The 13,330-nt window shown below is 46.7% G+C and overlaps 1 protein-coding gene across 3 annotated transcripts; it reads right to left on the reverse strand.

The window, feature by feature from the left end:
- Positions 1 to 76: 76 nt before the first annotated feature.
- Positions 77 to 13,258, reverse strand: LOC143421210 (gonadotropin-releasing hormone II receptor-like). Of its 3 annotated transcripts, none has more exons than XM_076890426.1 (4): positions 13,085 to 13,258; positions 10,195 to 10,723; positions 2,930 to 3,131; positions 77 to 2,819 (listed from the first exon to the last, which is right to left on the reverse strand). In XM_076890426.1, the coding sequence occupies exons 2-4, from the start codon at positions 10,720 to 10,722 to the stop codon at positions 2,386 to 2,388; spliced, it is 1,164 nt and encodes a 387-aa protein (XP_076746541.1). In that variant the 5' UTR covers position 10,723; positions 13,085 to 13,258; the 3' UTR covers positions 77 to 2,385. The 3 variants fall into 3 exon arrangements, with proteins under 3 accessions (XP_076746541.1, XP_076746539.1, XP_076746540.1); XM_076890424.1 differs by having other exon boundaries at positions 77 to 2,822; XM_076890425.1 differs by lacking the exon at positions 13,085 to 13,258 and adding an exon at positions 10,869 to 11,022 and having other exon boundaries at positions 77 to 2,822.
- Between the last annotated feature and the right edge of the window lie 72 nt (positions 13,259 to 13,330).

Genomic DNA, 13,330 nt, shown 5'->3' on the forward strand with positions numbered 1-13,330 from the left:
ATTCAGAGCCTCCTGTTTGTGCTGCAGATTCTCTCCACAGACTGTTTCTCTGTCCTAATTTCTGCTGTTCAGACACATAAAAACCAAATAAAGCTGAAGTAGAAAACATGTCTTTGTTGATCATTTATTTAGCGGACGAGCTGCTCATGCAGCGACACCTGAGGTTTGACAAGGTGAGTTTAATGTACAGTCATGTGAACTGCCGATAAAGACACGTTAAACAGATTTGTGACTGCATCAGCACTAAAACTGTGCAGCAAGAGATTGATGGCCGAGCAGCTGGTGCAGGTGTGAGGTGAAGTACTTTTGTACCTCACCTTAACACCCGGATATCACCTGGGTATCATCTGCATAGCTGTAAAAATGGATGCAGTGTTTTCAAATAGTATTAAATAAGGGAAGCGTACATTAAGATCACTGGTCCCAGCACAGAACCCTGAGGAACTCCACGGCCAGTTTTGGGTGTTAGGGATTACAAAGTAACAAGTTACTGTAATCACATTACATTTCAGTAATGCAGTAATGTAATCGCATTACAGTTGCAATTATGTCATTACTTTCATTGAACAAGTTCTTGAGATAGTGCCAGCTGGACAGAAAGAAAACATTCTTGTATGGTACAGTCAGCTGATTCAGTTCATGTGCAGGAGGAGGACAATGGTGGAGCAGCACAGCGATAGCGTTCGAGGAGTGGAGATGTGGGCATTGCTTTTATTTTACTACACAAAAGGACAGGAAGACGGTAGAGTGGAAAGTGCAGCCAGGACACAAACAACCAGACTTTTCTACTAACACAACTTTGACTTGTAACAGTCGTAATAGTGCGGTGTCTCCTTGAGACAGCGTAAGTTGATGTTTAGTGATGTCACAAGTATTCACCACTGCCCTCTGTAGAGCGGCGTGCTCACACATGGACCTCATATCGTTACCTCACTAACTCAAAGTATGTTGTATGAACTGTATGTTGGTTGTATGAACTCTGCTCACTTCATGTATGATGAGACCGCAGCCGTTCAGCCGGGCTTGTAAGGTTGGCGTTTATTAAAGGACAAACACTGTGGAATTCCCACTGCCACTATGGTCGCAAGCTTTTGACTGTCCTGCTGAGTGTGTCGGCTGCCTCCTGTCGACCACTGAATACAGTCCACGTTACAGACACTTTGCTAACATGTGAACGGGTGGCATGCTAACGCTAAGCTAGCCAAGAACCCAGAGTGTTGTTAAAGCAGACGTTAGCCCAGCATCCAGAGCCTGAACTTATGAGCTCATCTTTAATTTGAGTTAATAAGTGATAAACTAAAAACCAAAGTCCATATGTGTGCGGTCATTAGGAGGGCTTTGCGTTGGTGTGTGGGACTGTAGCCTGTAGGTAACTGGTAACAATGGGTTTGAGGTCATTTTGTAGAGAAATCAGAAAGTAATGTAACCAGTAGTCTGACAACATACTTCTCCGGCGAGGAATTAAATAAGTTACTACATTACTTTTAAGAAAAGTAAAAGCTAATGTGTGATCCATTACTTTTCTTGAGTAACTACCCCAACACTGCCAAGGATGATAACATTGCTAAAAACCTGAAACACAAACAAACATGCATGAGTCACATCATGGGTATGGTCACATTTGAACCTCCAAAGCTGCAGTTCCTCTAACATCCAGCAGATGTACCAGTGAGTCAGTCCCCAGAGACTTCCATGCCCCCACAGGTCACCTGTTTGAACTGGATTAAGGCTTAAAGCTTGCATCATTAGGGGCGTGACCTCCTTGACTAACAAGTGGATGGTGAAACAGGCAGCTGTAGCTGCTCGCTGTCTGCTTGGCTGAACTGGATCTCTGGACCACGTTTGTGCTGTCAGACATCATCTAACCAATAACATGACTGCTGTGAGGTCACCATACTAACAGACTGAGAAGGCTGAGCTCTGAATGAGTGAGATTTGATGTTGTTGTATGCCACGCCTATACAGCCTCTGGATGCAGACACATCCTGTTGTCTTAGAGCTCCACCCTGTGGTTCACAGAGGGAGCACGTCCATTTTGGAGGTGTCCCTGACGAGGTCATCCAGACACTAGAAGCTGCTCTGTGGATTCAGATGAGATTAATGATTGATTGAGATTAATGAGAAAAAAAGATGCACTTTAATTTGTAATCAAGAGGCATCAGCATGCTGCTGCTGTTTGACTGCAGTCACTTCTCTTAAAGGCCTGACACAAGGGTCAGAGGTCAGCGCCTTCTCTCTGAGCATCATCTGTGGAGGGCGTGACAAACCATGTGATCTAAACTGATAAAGTCAACATGCAGACAAAATGACCGCGTTATTCTGATTCTGTGGCAACAACTCTGCTCAGGCGCCTGCAAATAAAAATCACCTGACACAAAGCATAAGTCACATGCTAAAGTCACGTGCTTTCATTGGCTGATCTGCTGCAGTCTGGTTGTTGGTGGAGGGCTGCGGCTCGTGCTCCCTGCTGTGAGGACCCTCTCTGGTGGACATTCGGTCTATGTATTGGGACGAAGTGTCCGCATCACTCCTCACCCAGCGGCAGCAGGCGGCGAGGTCGGCCCTAAAGGACGGCGTGTAGAAGCCGTAGATGATGGGGTCGCAGCAGGTGTTCAGGTTCCCAAACACAAAGAGGGCGTGGTGGACGTACTCCGGTGTGATGCGCAGCATGTCGGGCTGGAACCAGTACCAAATCCCCAGCAGGTAGTATGGCGTCCAGCACACGACAAAGGACAGCACGATGACCACCGTCATCTTCAGAGTCTTCATCCGAGCCTTTGGGATGATGTCGGTGCCACTGCGACGCAGGGGCGACTCACCTGCTGAAAGAGGGAGTGTCTACATTGCTGATCATACAACAAATCAGCTGTGATGGCTGAGAACAGGTGTGGTTCAGATGCGTTACAGGTGTTGTTCACAGATGTGTTACCTTTGTCTCTCAGGTGCTGCTGGTGGATGTGCAGCAGGATGCGGCTGTAGCAGCAGCTCATCACCAGCAGGGGGACGACATACAGCGTGGTAAAGTGAAACATGTTGTAAACAGTTTCCTGCCAGCGGCGACTGAAGCTACCGTGAGACGCACACTGAGTGAAGTCCACCGAGTCCACCCTGATGGTCCTGAAGATAAATAGCTAATGGACGGACAGAGTCACACTTTGGAGGCCTCACATTAGTATTTCTAACAATAAACAACAGCTCATTAGATAAAAAATCCAGATGTGACGTCCTGGTCTGAGTTTCAGTTTTGCTCTGAAGCTGCTCTTACTTTGAACTAGCAACTGACGTCTCAGGATCGGTAGCATGCCTTATAGAAACAAAGGGGAGCAGTTAGCCTGAGCTATCAGCAGGAGGTTGTGCATGGATAATCCAGAGCATTCCTGCCAGGATTAACACGCAGTCAGAATTTACTGCAGGAACTTTCACCTGGATCAGCTGCATGTGAGAGCAGCCGGCACCTGCTGACAGGTGGAGAAGCTGCTGACTGCTCAGACAGGAGGATCTCTAACAAGAAAACGTGATCATTTAACCTGCTTTAATAAAATCAAGTTTCTTGTCGCCTCATACATGTGGGTGCAGAGCGAGCAGCAGGTGCACAGGTAGCAGCAACACACAACTTAATGTTATGTTACATGACAGACTGCTGCATTCACTTTTCAGCTGTGGAAAAAACTCATGTCTTTCATAACAAAGCGAGTCATCTCCAGGTGTTTTATTTTTCGCGTATACGTCAGAGACAAAACTCCAACCGTGAGTTACCGTTACCTCTGCTCTCAGTTACCTCTGCTCTCAGTTACCTCTGCTCTCAGTTACCTCTGATCAAAGTTACCTCTGCTCACAGTTACTTCTGCTCACAGTTACTTCTGCTCACAGTTACCTCTGCTCTCAGTTACTTCTGCTCACAGTTACCTCTGCTCTCAGTTACCTCTGATCAAAGTTACCTCTGATCAAAGTTACCTCTGCTCACAGTTACCTCTGCTCACAGTTACTTCTGCTCACAGTTACCTCTGCTCTCAGTTACTTCTGCTCACAGTTACCTCTGCTCTCAGTTACCTCTGCTCTCAGTTACCTCTGCTCTCAGTTACTTCTGCTCACAGTTACCTCTGCTCTCAGTTACCTCTGATCAAAGTTACCTCTGATCAAAGTTACCTCTGCTCACAGTTACTTCTGCTCACAGTTACTTCTGCTCACAGTTACCTCTGCTCTCAGTTACTTCTGCTCACAGTTACCTCTGCTCTCAGTTACCTCTGATCAAAGTTACCTCTGATCAAAGTTACCTCTGATCAAAGTTACCTCTGCTCACAGTTACCTCTGCTCACAGTTACCTCTGCTCTCAGTTACTTCTGCTCACAGTTACCTCTGCTCTCAGTTACCTCTGATCAAAGTTACCTCTGATCAAAGTTACCTCTGCTCACAGTTACTTCTGCTCTCAGTTACTTCTGCTCTCAGTTACCTCTGCTCTCAGTTACTTCTGCTCTCAGTTACCTCTGCTCTCAGTTACCTCTGCTCTCAGTTACCTCTGCTCACAGTTACTTCTGCTGACAGTTACTTCTGCTCACAGTTACTTCTGCTCACAGTTACTTCTGCTTACAGTTACCTCTGCTCACAGTTACTTCTGCTCACAGTTACTTCTGCTCACAGTTACTTCTGCTCACAGTTACCTCTGCTCTCAGTTACCTCTGATCAAAGTTACCTCTGCTCACAGTTATTGCTGCTCTCAGTTACCTCTGATCAAAGTTACCTCTGCTCACAGTTACCTCTGCTCACAGTTACTTCTGCTGACAGTTACTTCTGCTCACAGTTACTTCTGCTCACAGTTACTTCTGCTCACAGTTACCTCTGCTCTCAGTTACCTCTGATCAAAGTTACCTCTGCTCACAGTTACTTCTGCTCACAGTTACTTCTGCTCACAGTTACCTCTGCTCTCAGTTACCTCTGCTCACAGTTACCTCTGATCAAAGTTACCTCTGCTCACAGTTACTTCTGCTCACAGTTACCTCTGCTCTCAGTTACTTCTGCTCACAGTTACCTCTGCTCTCAGTTACCTCTGATCAAAGTTACCTCTGATCAAAGTTACCTCTGCTCACAGTTACTTCTGCTCTCAGTTACTTCTGCTCACAGTTACCTCTGCTCTCAGTTACTTCTGCTCACAGTTACCTCTGCTCTCAGTTACCTCTGATCAAAGTTACCTCTGATCAAAGTTACCTCTGCTCACAGTTACTTCTGCTCACAGTTGCCTCTGCTCTCAGTTACTTCTGCTCACAGTTACCTCTGCTCTCAGTTACCTCTGATCAAAGTTACCTCTGATCAAAGTTACCTCTGCTCACAGTTACTTCTGCTCTCAGTTACTTCTGCTCTCAGTTACCTCTGCTCTCAGTTACTTCTGCTCTCAGTTACCTCTGCTCTCAGTTACCTCTGCTCTCAGTTACCTCTGCTCACAGTTACTTCTGCTGACAGTTACTTCTGCTCACAGTTACTTCTGCTCACAGTTACTTCTGCTTACAGTTACCTCTGCTCACAGTTACTTCTCCTCTCACTTACTCCTGCTCACAGTTACCTCTGCTCTCAGTTACCTCTGATCAAAGTTACCTCTGCTCACAGTTATTGCTGCTCTCAGTTACCTCTGCTCACAGTTACCTCTGCTCACAGTTACTTCTGCTGACAGTTACTTCTGCTCACAGTTACTTCTGCTCACAGTTACTTCTGCTCACAGTTACCTCTGCTCACAGTTACCTCTGATCAAAGTTACCTCTGCTCACAGTTACTTCTGCTCACAGTTACTTCTGCTCACAGTTACCTCTGCTCTCAGTTACCTCTGCTCACAGTTACCTCTGCTCTCAGTTACCTCTGATCAAAGTTACCTCTGCTCTCAGTTACCTCTGCTCTCAGTTACCTCTGCTCACAGTTACCTCTGCTCTCAGTTACCTCTGATCAAAGTTACCTCTGCTCACAGTTACCTCTGCTCACAGTTACCTCTGCTGACAGTTACTTCTGCTCACAGTTACTTCTGCTCACAGTTACCTCTGATCAAAGTTACCTCTGCTCTCAGTTACCTCTGATCAAAGTTACCTCTGCTCACAGTTACTTCTGCTCACAGTTACTTCTGCTCACAGTTACCTCTGCTCTCAGTTACCTCTGATCAAAGTTACCTCTGCTCACAGTTACCTCTGCTCACAGTTACTTCTGCTCACAGTTACCTCTGCTCACAGTTACTTCTTCTCACAGTTACTTCTGCTCACAGTTACCTCTGCTCTCAGTTACCTCTGATCAAAGTTACCTCTGCTCACAGTTACCTCTGCTCTCAGTTACCTCTGCTCTCAGTTACCTCTGCTCTCAGTTACTTCTGCTCACAGTTACCTCTGCTCTCAGTTACCTCTGCTCTCAGTTACCTCTGCTCACAGTTACCTCTGCTCACAGTTACCTCTGATCAAAGTTACCTCTGCTCTCAGTTACCTCTGATCAAAGTTACCTCTGCTCTCAGTTACCTCTGATCAAAGTTACCTCTGCTCACAGTTACCTCTGCTCACAGTTACCTCTGATCAAAGTTACCTCTGATCAAAGTTACCTCTGCTCACAGTTACCTCTGCTCACAGTTACCTCTGATCAAAGTTACCTCTGATCAAAGTTACCTCTGCTCTCAGTTACCTTTGCTCTCAGTTACCTCTGCTCACAGTTACCTCTGCTCACAGTTACCTCTGCTGACAGTTACCTCTGCCCACAGTTACTTCTGCTCACAGTTACCTCTGATCAAAGTTACCTCTGCTCACAGTTACCTCTGCTGACAGTTACCTCTGCCCACAGTTACTTCTGCTCACAGTTACCTCTGATCAAAGTTACCTCTGATCAAAGTTACCTCTGCTCACAGTTACCTCTGCTCACAGTTACTTCTGCTCACAGTTACCTCTGCTCTCAGTTACTTCTGCTCACAGTTACCTCTGCTCTCAGTTACCTCTGATCAAAGTTACCTCTGATCAAAGTTACCTCTGCTCACAGTTACTTCTGCTCTCAGTTACTTCTGCTCTCAGTTACCTCTGCTCTCAGTTACTTCTGCTCTCAGTTACCTCTGCTCTCAGTTACCTCTGCTCTCAGTTACCTCTGCTCACAGTTACTTCTGCTGACAGTTACTTCTGCTCACAGTTACTTCTGCTCACAGTTACTTCTGCTTACAGTTACCTCTGCTCACAGTTACTTCTGCTCACAGTTACTTCTGCTCACAGTTACCTCTGCTCTCAGTTACCTCTGATCAAAGTTACCTCTGCTCACAGTTATTGCTGCTCTCAGTTACCTCTGCTCACAGTTACCTCTGCTCACAGTTACTTCTGCTGACAGTTACTTCTGCTCACAGTTACTTCTGCTCACAGTTACTTCTGCTCACAGTTACCTCTGCTCACAGTTACCTCTGATCAAAGTTACCTCTGCTCACAGTTACTTCTGCTCACAGTTACTTCTGCTCACAGTTACCTCTGCTCTCAGTTACCTCTGCTCACAGTTACCTCTGCTCTCAGTTACCTCTGATCAAAGTTACCTCTGCTCTCAGTTACCTCTGCTCTCAGTTACCTCTGCTCACAGTTACCTCTGCTCTCAGTTACCTCTGATCAAAGTTACCTCTGCTCACAGTTACCTCTGCTCACAGTTACCTCTGCTGACAGTTACTTCTGCTCACAGTTACTTCTGCTCACAGTTACCTCTGATCAAAGTTACCTCTGCTCTCAGTTACCTCTGATCAAAGTTACCTCTGCTCACAGTTACTTCTGCTCACAGTTACTTCTGCTCACAGTTACCTCTGCTCTCAGTTACCTCTGATCAAAGTTACCTCTGCTCACAGTTACCTCTGCTCACAGTTACTTCTGCTCACAGTTACCTCTGCTCACAGTTACTTCTTCTCACAGTTACTTCTGCTCACAGTTACCTCTGCTCTCAGTTACCTCTGATCAAAGTTACCTCTGCTCACAGTTACCTCTGCTCTCAGTTACCTCCGCTCTCAGTTACCTCTGCTCTCAGTTACTTCTGCTCACAGTTACCTCTGCTCTCAGTTACCTCTGCTCTCAGTTACCTCTGCTCACAGTTACCTCTGCTCACAGTTACCTCTGATCAAAGTTACCTCTGCTCTCAGTTACCTCTGATCAAAGTTACCTCTGCTCTCAGTTACCTCTGATCAAAGTTACCTCTGCTCACAGTTACCTCTGCTCACAGTTACCTCTGATCAAAGTTACCTCTGATCAAAGTTACCTCTGCTCACAGTTACCTCTGCTCACAGTTACCTCTGATCAAAGTTACCTCTGATCAAAGTTACCTCTGCTCTCAGTTACCTTTGCTCTCAGTTACCTCTGCTCACAGTTACCTCTGCTCACAGTTACCTCTGCTGACAGTTACCTCTGCCCACAGTTACTTCTGCTCACAGTTACCTCTGATCAAAGTTACCTCTGCTCACAGTTACCTCTGCTGACAGTTACCTCTGCCCACAGTTACTTCTGCTCACAGTTACCTCTGATCAAAGTTACCTCTGATCAAAGTTACCTCTGATCAAAGTTACCTCTGCTCACAGTTACCTCTGCTCTCAGTTACCTCTGCTCTCAGTTACCTCTGCTCTCAGTTACTTCTGCTCACAGTTACCTCTGCTCTCAGTTACCTCTGCTCTCAGTTACCTCTGCTCACAGTTACCTCTGCTCACAGTTACCTCTGATCAAAGTTACCTCTGCTCTCAGTTACCTCTGATCAAAGTTACCTCTGCTCTCAGTTACCTCTGATCAAAGTTACCTCTGCTCACAGTTACCTCTGCTCACAGTTACCTCTGCTCACAGTTACTTCTGCTCACAGTTACCTCTGCTCACAGTTACTTCTTCTCACAGTTACTTCTGCTCACAGTTACCTCTGCTCTCAGTTACCTCTGATCAAAGTTACCTCTGCTCACAGTTACCTCTGCTCTCAGTTACCTCTGCTCTCAGTTACCTCTGCTCTCAGTTACTTCTGCTCACAGTTACCTCTGCTCTCAGTTACCTCTGCTCTCAGTTACCTCTGCTCACAGTTACCTCTGCTCACAGTTACCTCTGATCAAAGTTACCTCTGCTCTCAGTTACCTCTGATCAAAGTTACCTCTGCTCTCAGTTACCTCTGATCAAAGTTACCTCTGCTCACAGTTACCTCTGCTCACAGTTACCTCTGATCAAAGTTACCTCTGATCAAAGTTACCTCTGCTCACAGTTACCTCTGCTCACAGTTACCTCTGATCAAAGTTACCTCTGATCAAAGTTACCTCTGCTCTCAGTTACCTTTGCTCTCAGTTACCTCTGCTCACAGTTACCTCTGCTCACAGTTACCTCTGCTGACAGTTACCTCTGCCCACAGTTACTTCTGCTCACAGTTACCTCTGATCAAAGTTACCTCTGCTCACAGTTACCTCTGCTGACAGTTACCTCTGCCCACAGTTACTTCTGCTCACAGTTACCTCTGATCAAAGTTACCTCTGATCAAAGTTACCTCTGCTCACAGTTACTTCTGCTCACAGTTACCTCTGCTCACAGTTACTTCTGCTCACAGTTACCTCTGCTCTCAGTTACCTCTGCTCTCAGTTACCTCTGATCTCAGTTACCTCTGCTCACAGTTACCTCTGCTCACAGTTACTTCTGCTGACAGTTACCTCTGCTCTCAGTTACCTCTGCTCTCAGTTACCTCTGCTCACAGTTACCTCTGCTCTCAGTTACCTCTGCTCACAGTTACCTCTGCTCTCAGTTACCTGTGCTCTCAGTTACCTCTGCTGACAGTTACCTCTGCTCTCAGTTACCTCTGCTCTCAGTTACCTCTGATCTCAGTTACCTCTGCTCTCAGTTACCTCTGATCTCAGTTACCTCTGCTCACAGTTACCTCTGCTCACAGTTACCTCTGCTCACAGTTACTTCTGCTGACAGTTACCTCTGCTCTCAGTTACCTCTGCTCACAGTTACCTCTGCTCTCAGTTACCTCTGCTCTCAGTTACCTCTGCTCACAGTTACCTCTGCTCTCAGTTACCTGTGCTCTCAGTTACCTCTGCTCACAGTTACTTCTGCTGACAGTTACCTCTGCTCTCAGTTACCTCTGCTCTCAGTTACCTCTGCTCACAGTTACCTCTGCTCACAGTTACTTCTGCTCACAGTTACCTCTGCTGACAGTTACCTCTGCCCACAGTTACTTCTGCTCACAGTTACCTCTGCTCACAGTTACCTGTGGTGATGCAAGCAGAATGCTGAGGGTCCAAGCCAGTAGCAACATGCGTCGGTTCCTGCTGTGCGCACTCAGAGCATCCAGTGGGTGCAGAATCGCATGCTGGCGATCTAGGCTGATGACAACAAGGATGAAGGCAGAGGCGTGCATGGCGAACAGCTTCAGGAAGCAGAGCAGCTTGCAGAGCGCATCACCACCATACCACTGCACTGTCATGTTCCACACTGCATCCAGAGGCATCACCACAAATGTCATCATCAGGTCGGCTGATGCCAGGCTCAGCATTAATGGGCGCAGGTGAGATGCCAAACGCTGCCCTCGCCACACACTGACCAATAGGGCAAGATTACTGCAGGCAGCAAACAAGAAGAGGACAAAGGTGGCTCCAACTCGGAACTGAGCAGCCCGGGTGAAGCTGGGAGCCTCCCAGTCTGGTAGAGGAGGGTACTGGGAGGTGTTGTGAAGGGTAGTGGCTGTAGAACTGGTGGGGGGTAAAGACAACCTCAGGATGGACCAGTTACCTGCCATCCTGTACAGAAGAAGAAAAATGAAAATGAAGTTTTAGAATCACAATCACATTCTTAAAAATTACTAACTGCTTTCAGTTAGTAAGTTTTAGGAGGTAGGGTTAACTTAGCACAAACACTAGCAGCAGGTACAAACTGTTAGCTTACCTTAGCACAAGCTATAAAAGCAATCTGAAACTGTTAGCTTAGCAAAAACCTTCTTATAACCATTTTCTTTTAGTCATTAAGCAGCGTATTCATTGGACGCTGAGCATTCATAGCAGGTACATTTGTGTACCTGTGCCCTCAGGGTTGTCTGACAGTTAAAATGTTTTCCTGGGGTCACACTAGTATGTTCTCCTTCATGTTATCGTTTGGGATGTTCTTCTTCTTCTGTATCTTATAACCAGTGGACCTTCTCTGCATTGTGATGCGAGGCTTCTGGGGGTCACTGAACCTCAGTTTGCAGAGACACAGAGACTTGGTGTACAGGTGTTTTATTTAGGTTTAATCTGTTCCTAAGTCACAGAAGATGATTCACTTGCTGACCTTTGATTGGATATTGCAGATCACCTGTCTGTTTCTCTCTTTGTCTACCAACCTGTAGTCCAACAGCTCTTATTGTGTAATAGACTTCCTATCTGTCACAGATAAGAATCTCCCTAAAGGCTGAGGAGAAGGGGATGGGGTTACCATGGTAACTGGGGAGTCAGTTGACTCAGGTTCACCTGTTAAAGATAAAAATAGCTCCAGCAGGAAGCCCAAGGCCTTTAAGTGTTGGTGCATTAAAAAGAACCAATCAGCGATCAATAATGCAGATGATAAATCCCAGACAATAGGGAATGTTTTCAACTGATTGGTGGAATGAACCTTCAGGCTTCTGATGGAGAAGCAGCTGAAATCTGTCTGGGCTGCTGTCAGCAGATGATGCTCACAGGTAGATGGAGGCGAATGTGCTCTCTGAGTGGATGCAGTCTAATGGTAAATATGACCATATGAAAACTGTCTCTAAGAGAAACACATCTGGTCCTTCACATGTGTTTCAGCACCACGAGTGTCCCATTTCCCCTCGTTGTTCACGGTGTGACGTCTGCTGCCCGTCACTACTGTCACCGTCACACACACACATCAGATGTTGCTATCCTAGTGGGGATATTCCATTGACACAATGCTTTCCCTAGCTGCTTATCCTAACCGTAAACCTAACCATAAAAATGGTAAATGGCCTGTATGGTGCTTTACACATTCAGTCATCCACCCATTCACACACTGGTGACGGCAAGCTACACAGCCACCCTGGGGCGCACAACCATAACCCAATTGTAACCCTGACACTAAAACCACATTTTGAGTGTGAAAAATGCCTTTAACTTGTGGGGACCTGGATTTTGGTCCCCCTGAGATAGGAAAACACACACACACACACAGGTCAGGTTACAGCTCAGAGGTCTGCAGCTAATTTTGGCTCCAGGATCAGTGTGTGTGTGTGTTTGTGGGTGTTCATTATATTACCTTGGCAACCTTCACCTCTGTCACTGCAGAGGTTCAGACTCCGCCTCCTACGTCTGACTGGCTGAGCTCCTTGGCCAGCGTGTTTGTGTCTGATGCTAGAGAGGCAGAGCCTTCACCAATCAGAGGGCTGGGTGGGAAATATCAGTGTGTTGAACAATGAACGAGAGTGTGTGTGTGTGTGTGTGTGTGTGTGTGTGTGTGCGCGCACGTGTATGTGTGAGTGAATACAACCTGTTAACTAAACCAAGTCTCCATAAACATGTGATTCAGAGCACCTGACCTTCAGCACTGACCAGTCGCCTGAAGGTCCTTAGTATTGTAAAGAGTACAGTGAGGTGAGATGACGCCTATGCACACACACTATGGTGACAGTCCTGTACAGCTCGAGCTGCTCACTCAGTCCAGACGATGGAGGTGAACAATCACCAACAACCTGCACCGCCGTGTGCCACGCCAGGGGCGACAATGGTGAACTAGAGCACAAACTTCCTGTTAAAGTTCTTCTTCTACGCCATCAAACCCAGCCCCTCTTACTTCACCTCCGTTTTGAATATGCAAATTAGTCCCAGCTTCTAACTCTCGCCACACATCCACCTTTTACCTGCAGCTCAAGCTGACCTGCTCAAAGAAAAAGAAGGGTGTCTCCTCTCTGCAGTGTTAGAAATAAAACAGGAAATAACAAGATGACATCATCAAACAGCTGTTCTGGGCTCATTGCTGTCAGATGATCCTTCAACAGGTTAGCCCCACCCCTCAGGATGATGTGATCAGGTTGAGTTTGATCAGAGAGCTAAGCAACAGACCAAGCTCAGTTCACAATCACATCAAAGCACCTTCACTGAGGCTTTTATTGTGAAAGGGTTTGTTTCTACCTGCTCAGCAGCTATGGATCGTTTCTCCGCCTCAGGTCGGACTCCTCTGTTCTCCTCCTCTCCTCCTCATGTTCTTCCTGCACTCCAGCACAGCAGAACCCAGAAGAACCCAGAGAACCGCCTCTGATCCTGATCCTCAGCTGCAGCAATGAAGAGAACCACTGAGACTCAGACAGGCTGCAGTGAGGAGGAGGAGGGGGAGGAGCTACAGCACTGTGTGTGTGTGTGTGCTTCCTGCTGAGTCAA

Source organism: Maylandia zebra, linkage group LG11 (assembly GCF_041146795.1).
Source record: "Maylandia zebra isolate NMK-2024a linkage group LG11, Mzebra_GT3a, whole genome shotgun sequence".
Lineage (NCBI taxonomy): Eukaryota > Metazoa > Chordata > Actinopteri > Cichliformes > Cichlidae > Maylandia > Maylandia zebra.

What these genes read in the sequence shown, in the direction of transcription:
- LOC143421210 (XM_076890424.1), bottom strand. Translation starts at nt 10,722, where the DNA reads ATGGCAGGTAACTGGTCCATCCTGAGGTTGTCTTTACCCCCCACCAGT. An exon ending in TTCTGCTTGCATCACCACAG is followed by an intron (nt 3,132 to 10,194) that starts GTAACTGTGAGC and finishes TCCGTCCATTAG; the next exon opens with CTATTTATCTTCAGGACCAT. An exon ending in GCAGCACCTGAGAGACAAAG is followed by an intron (nt 2,823 to 2,929) that starts GTAACACATCTG and finishes TCCCTCTTTCAG; the next exon opens with CAGGTGAGTCGCCCCTGCGT.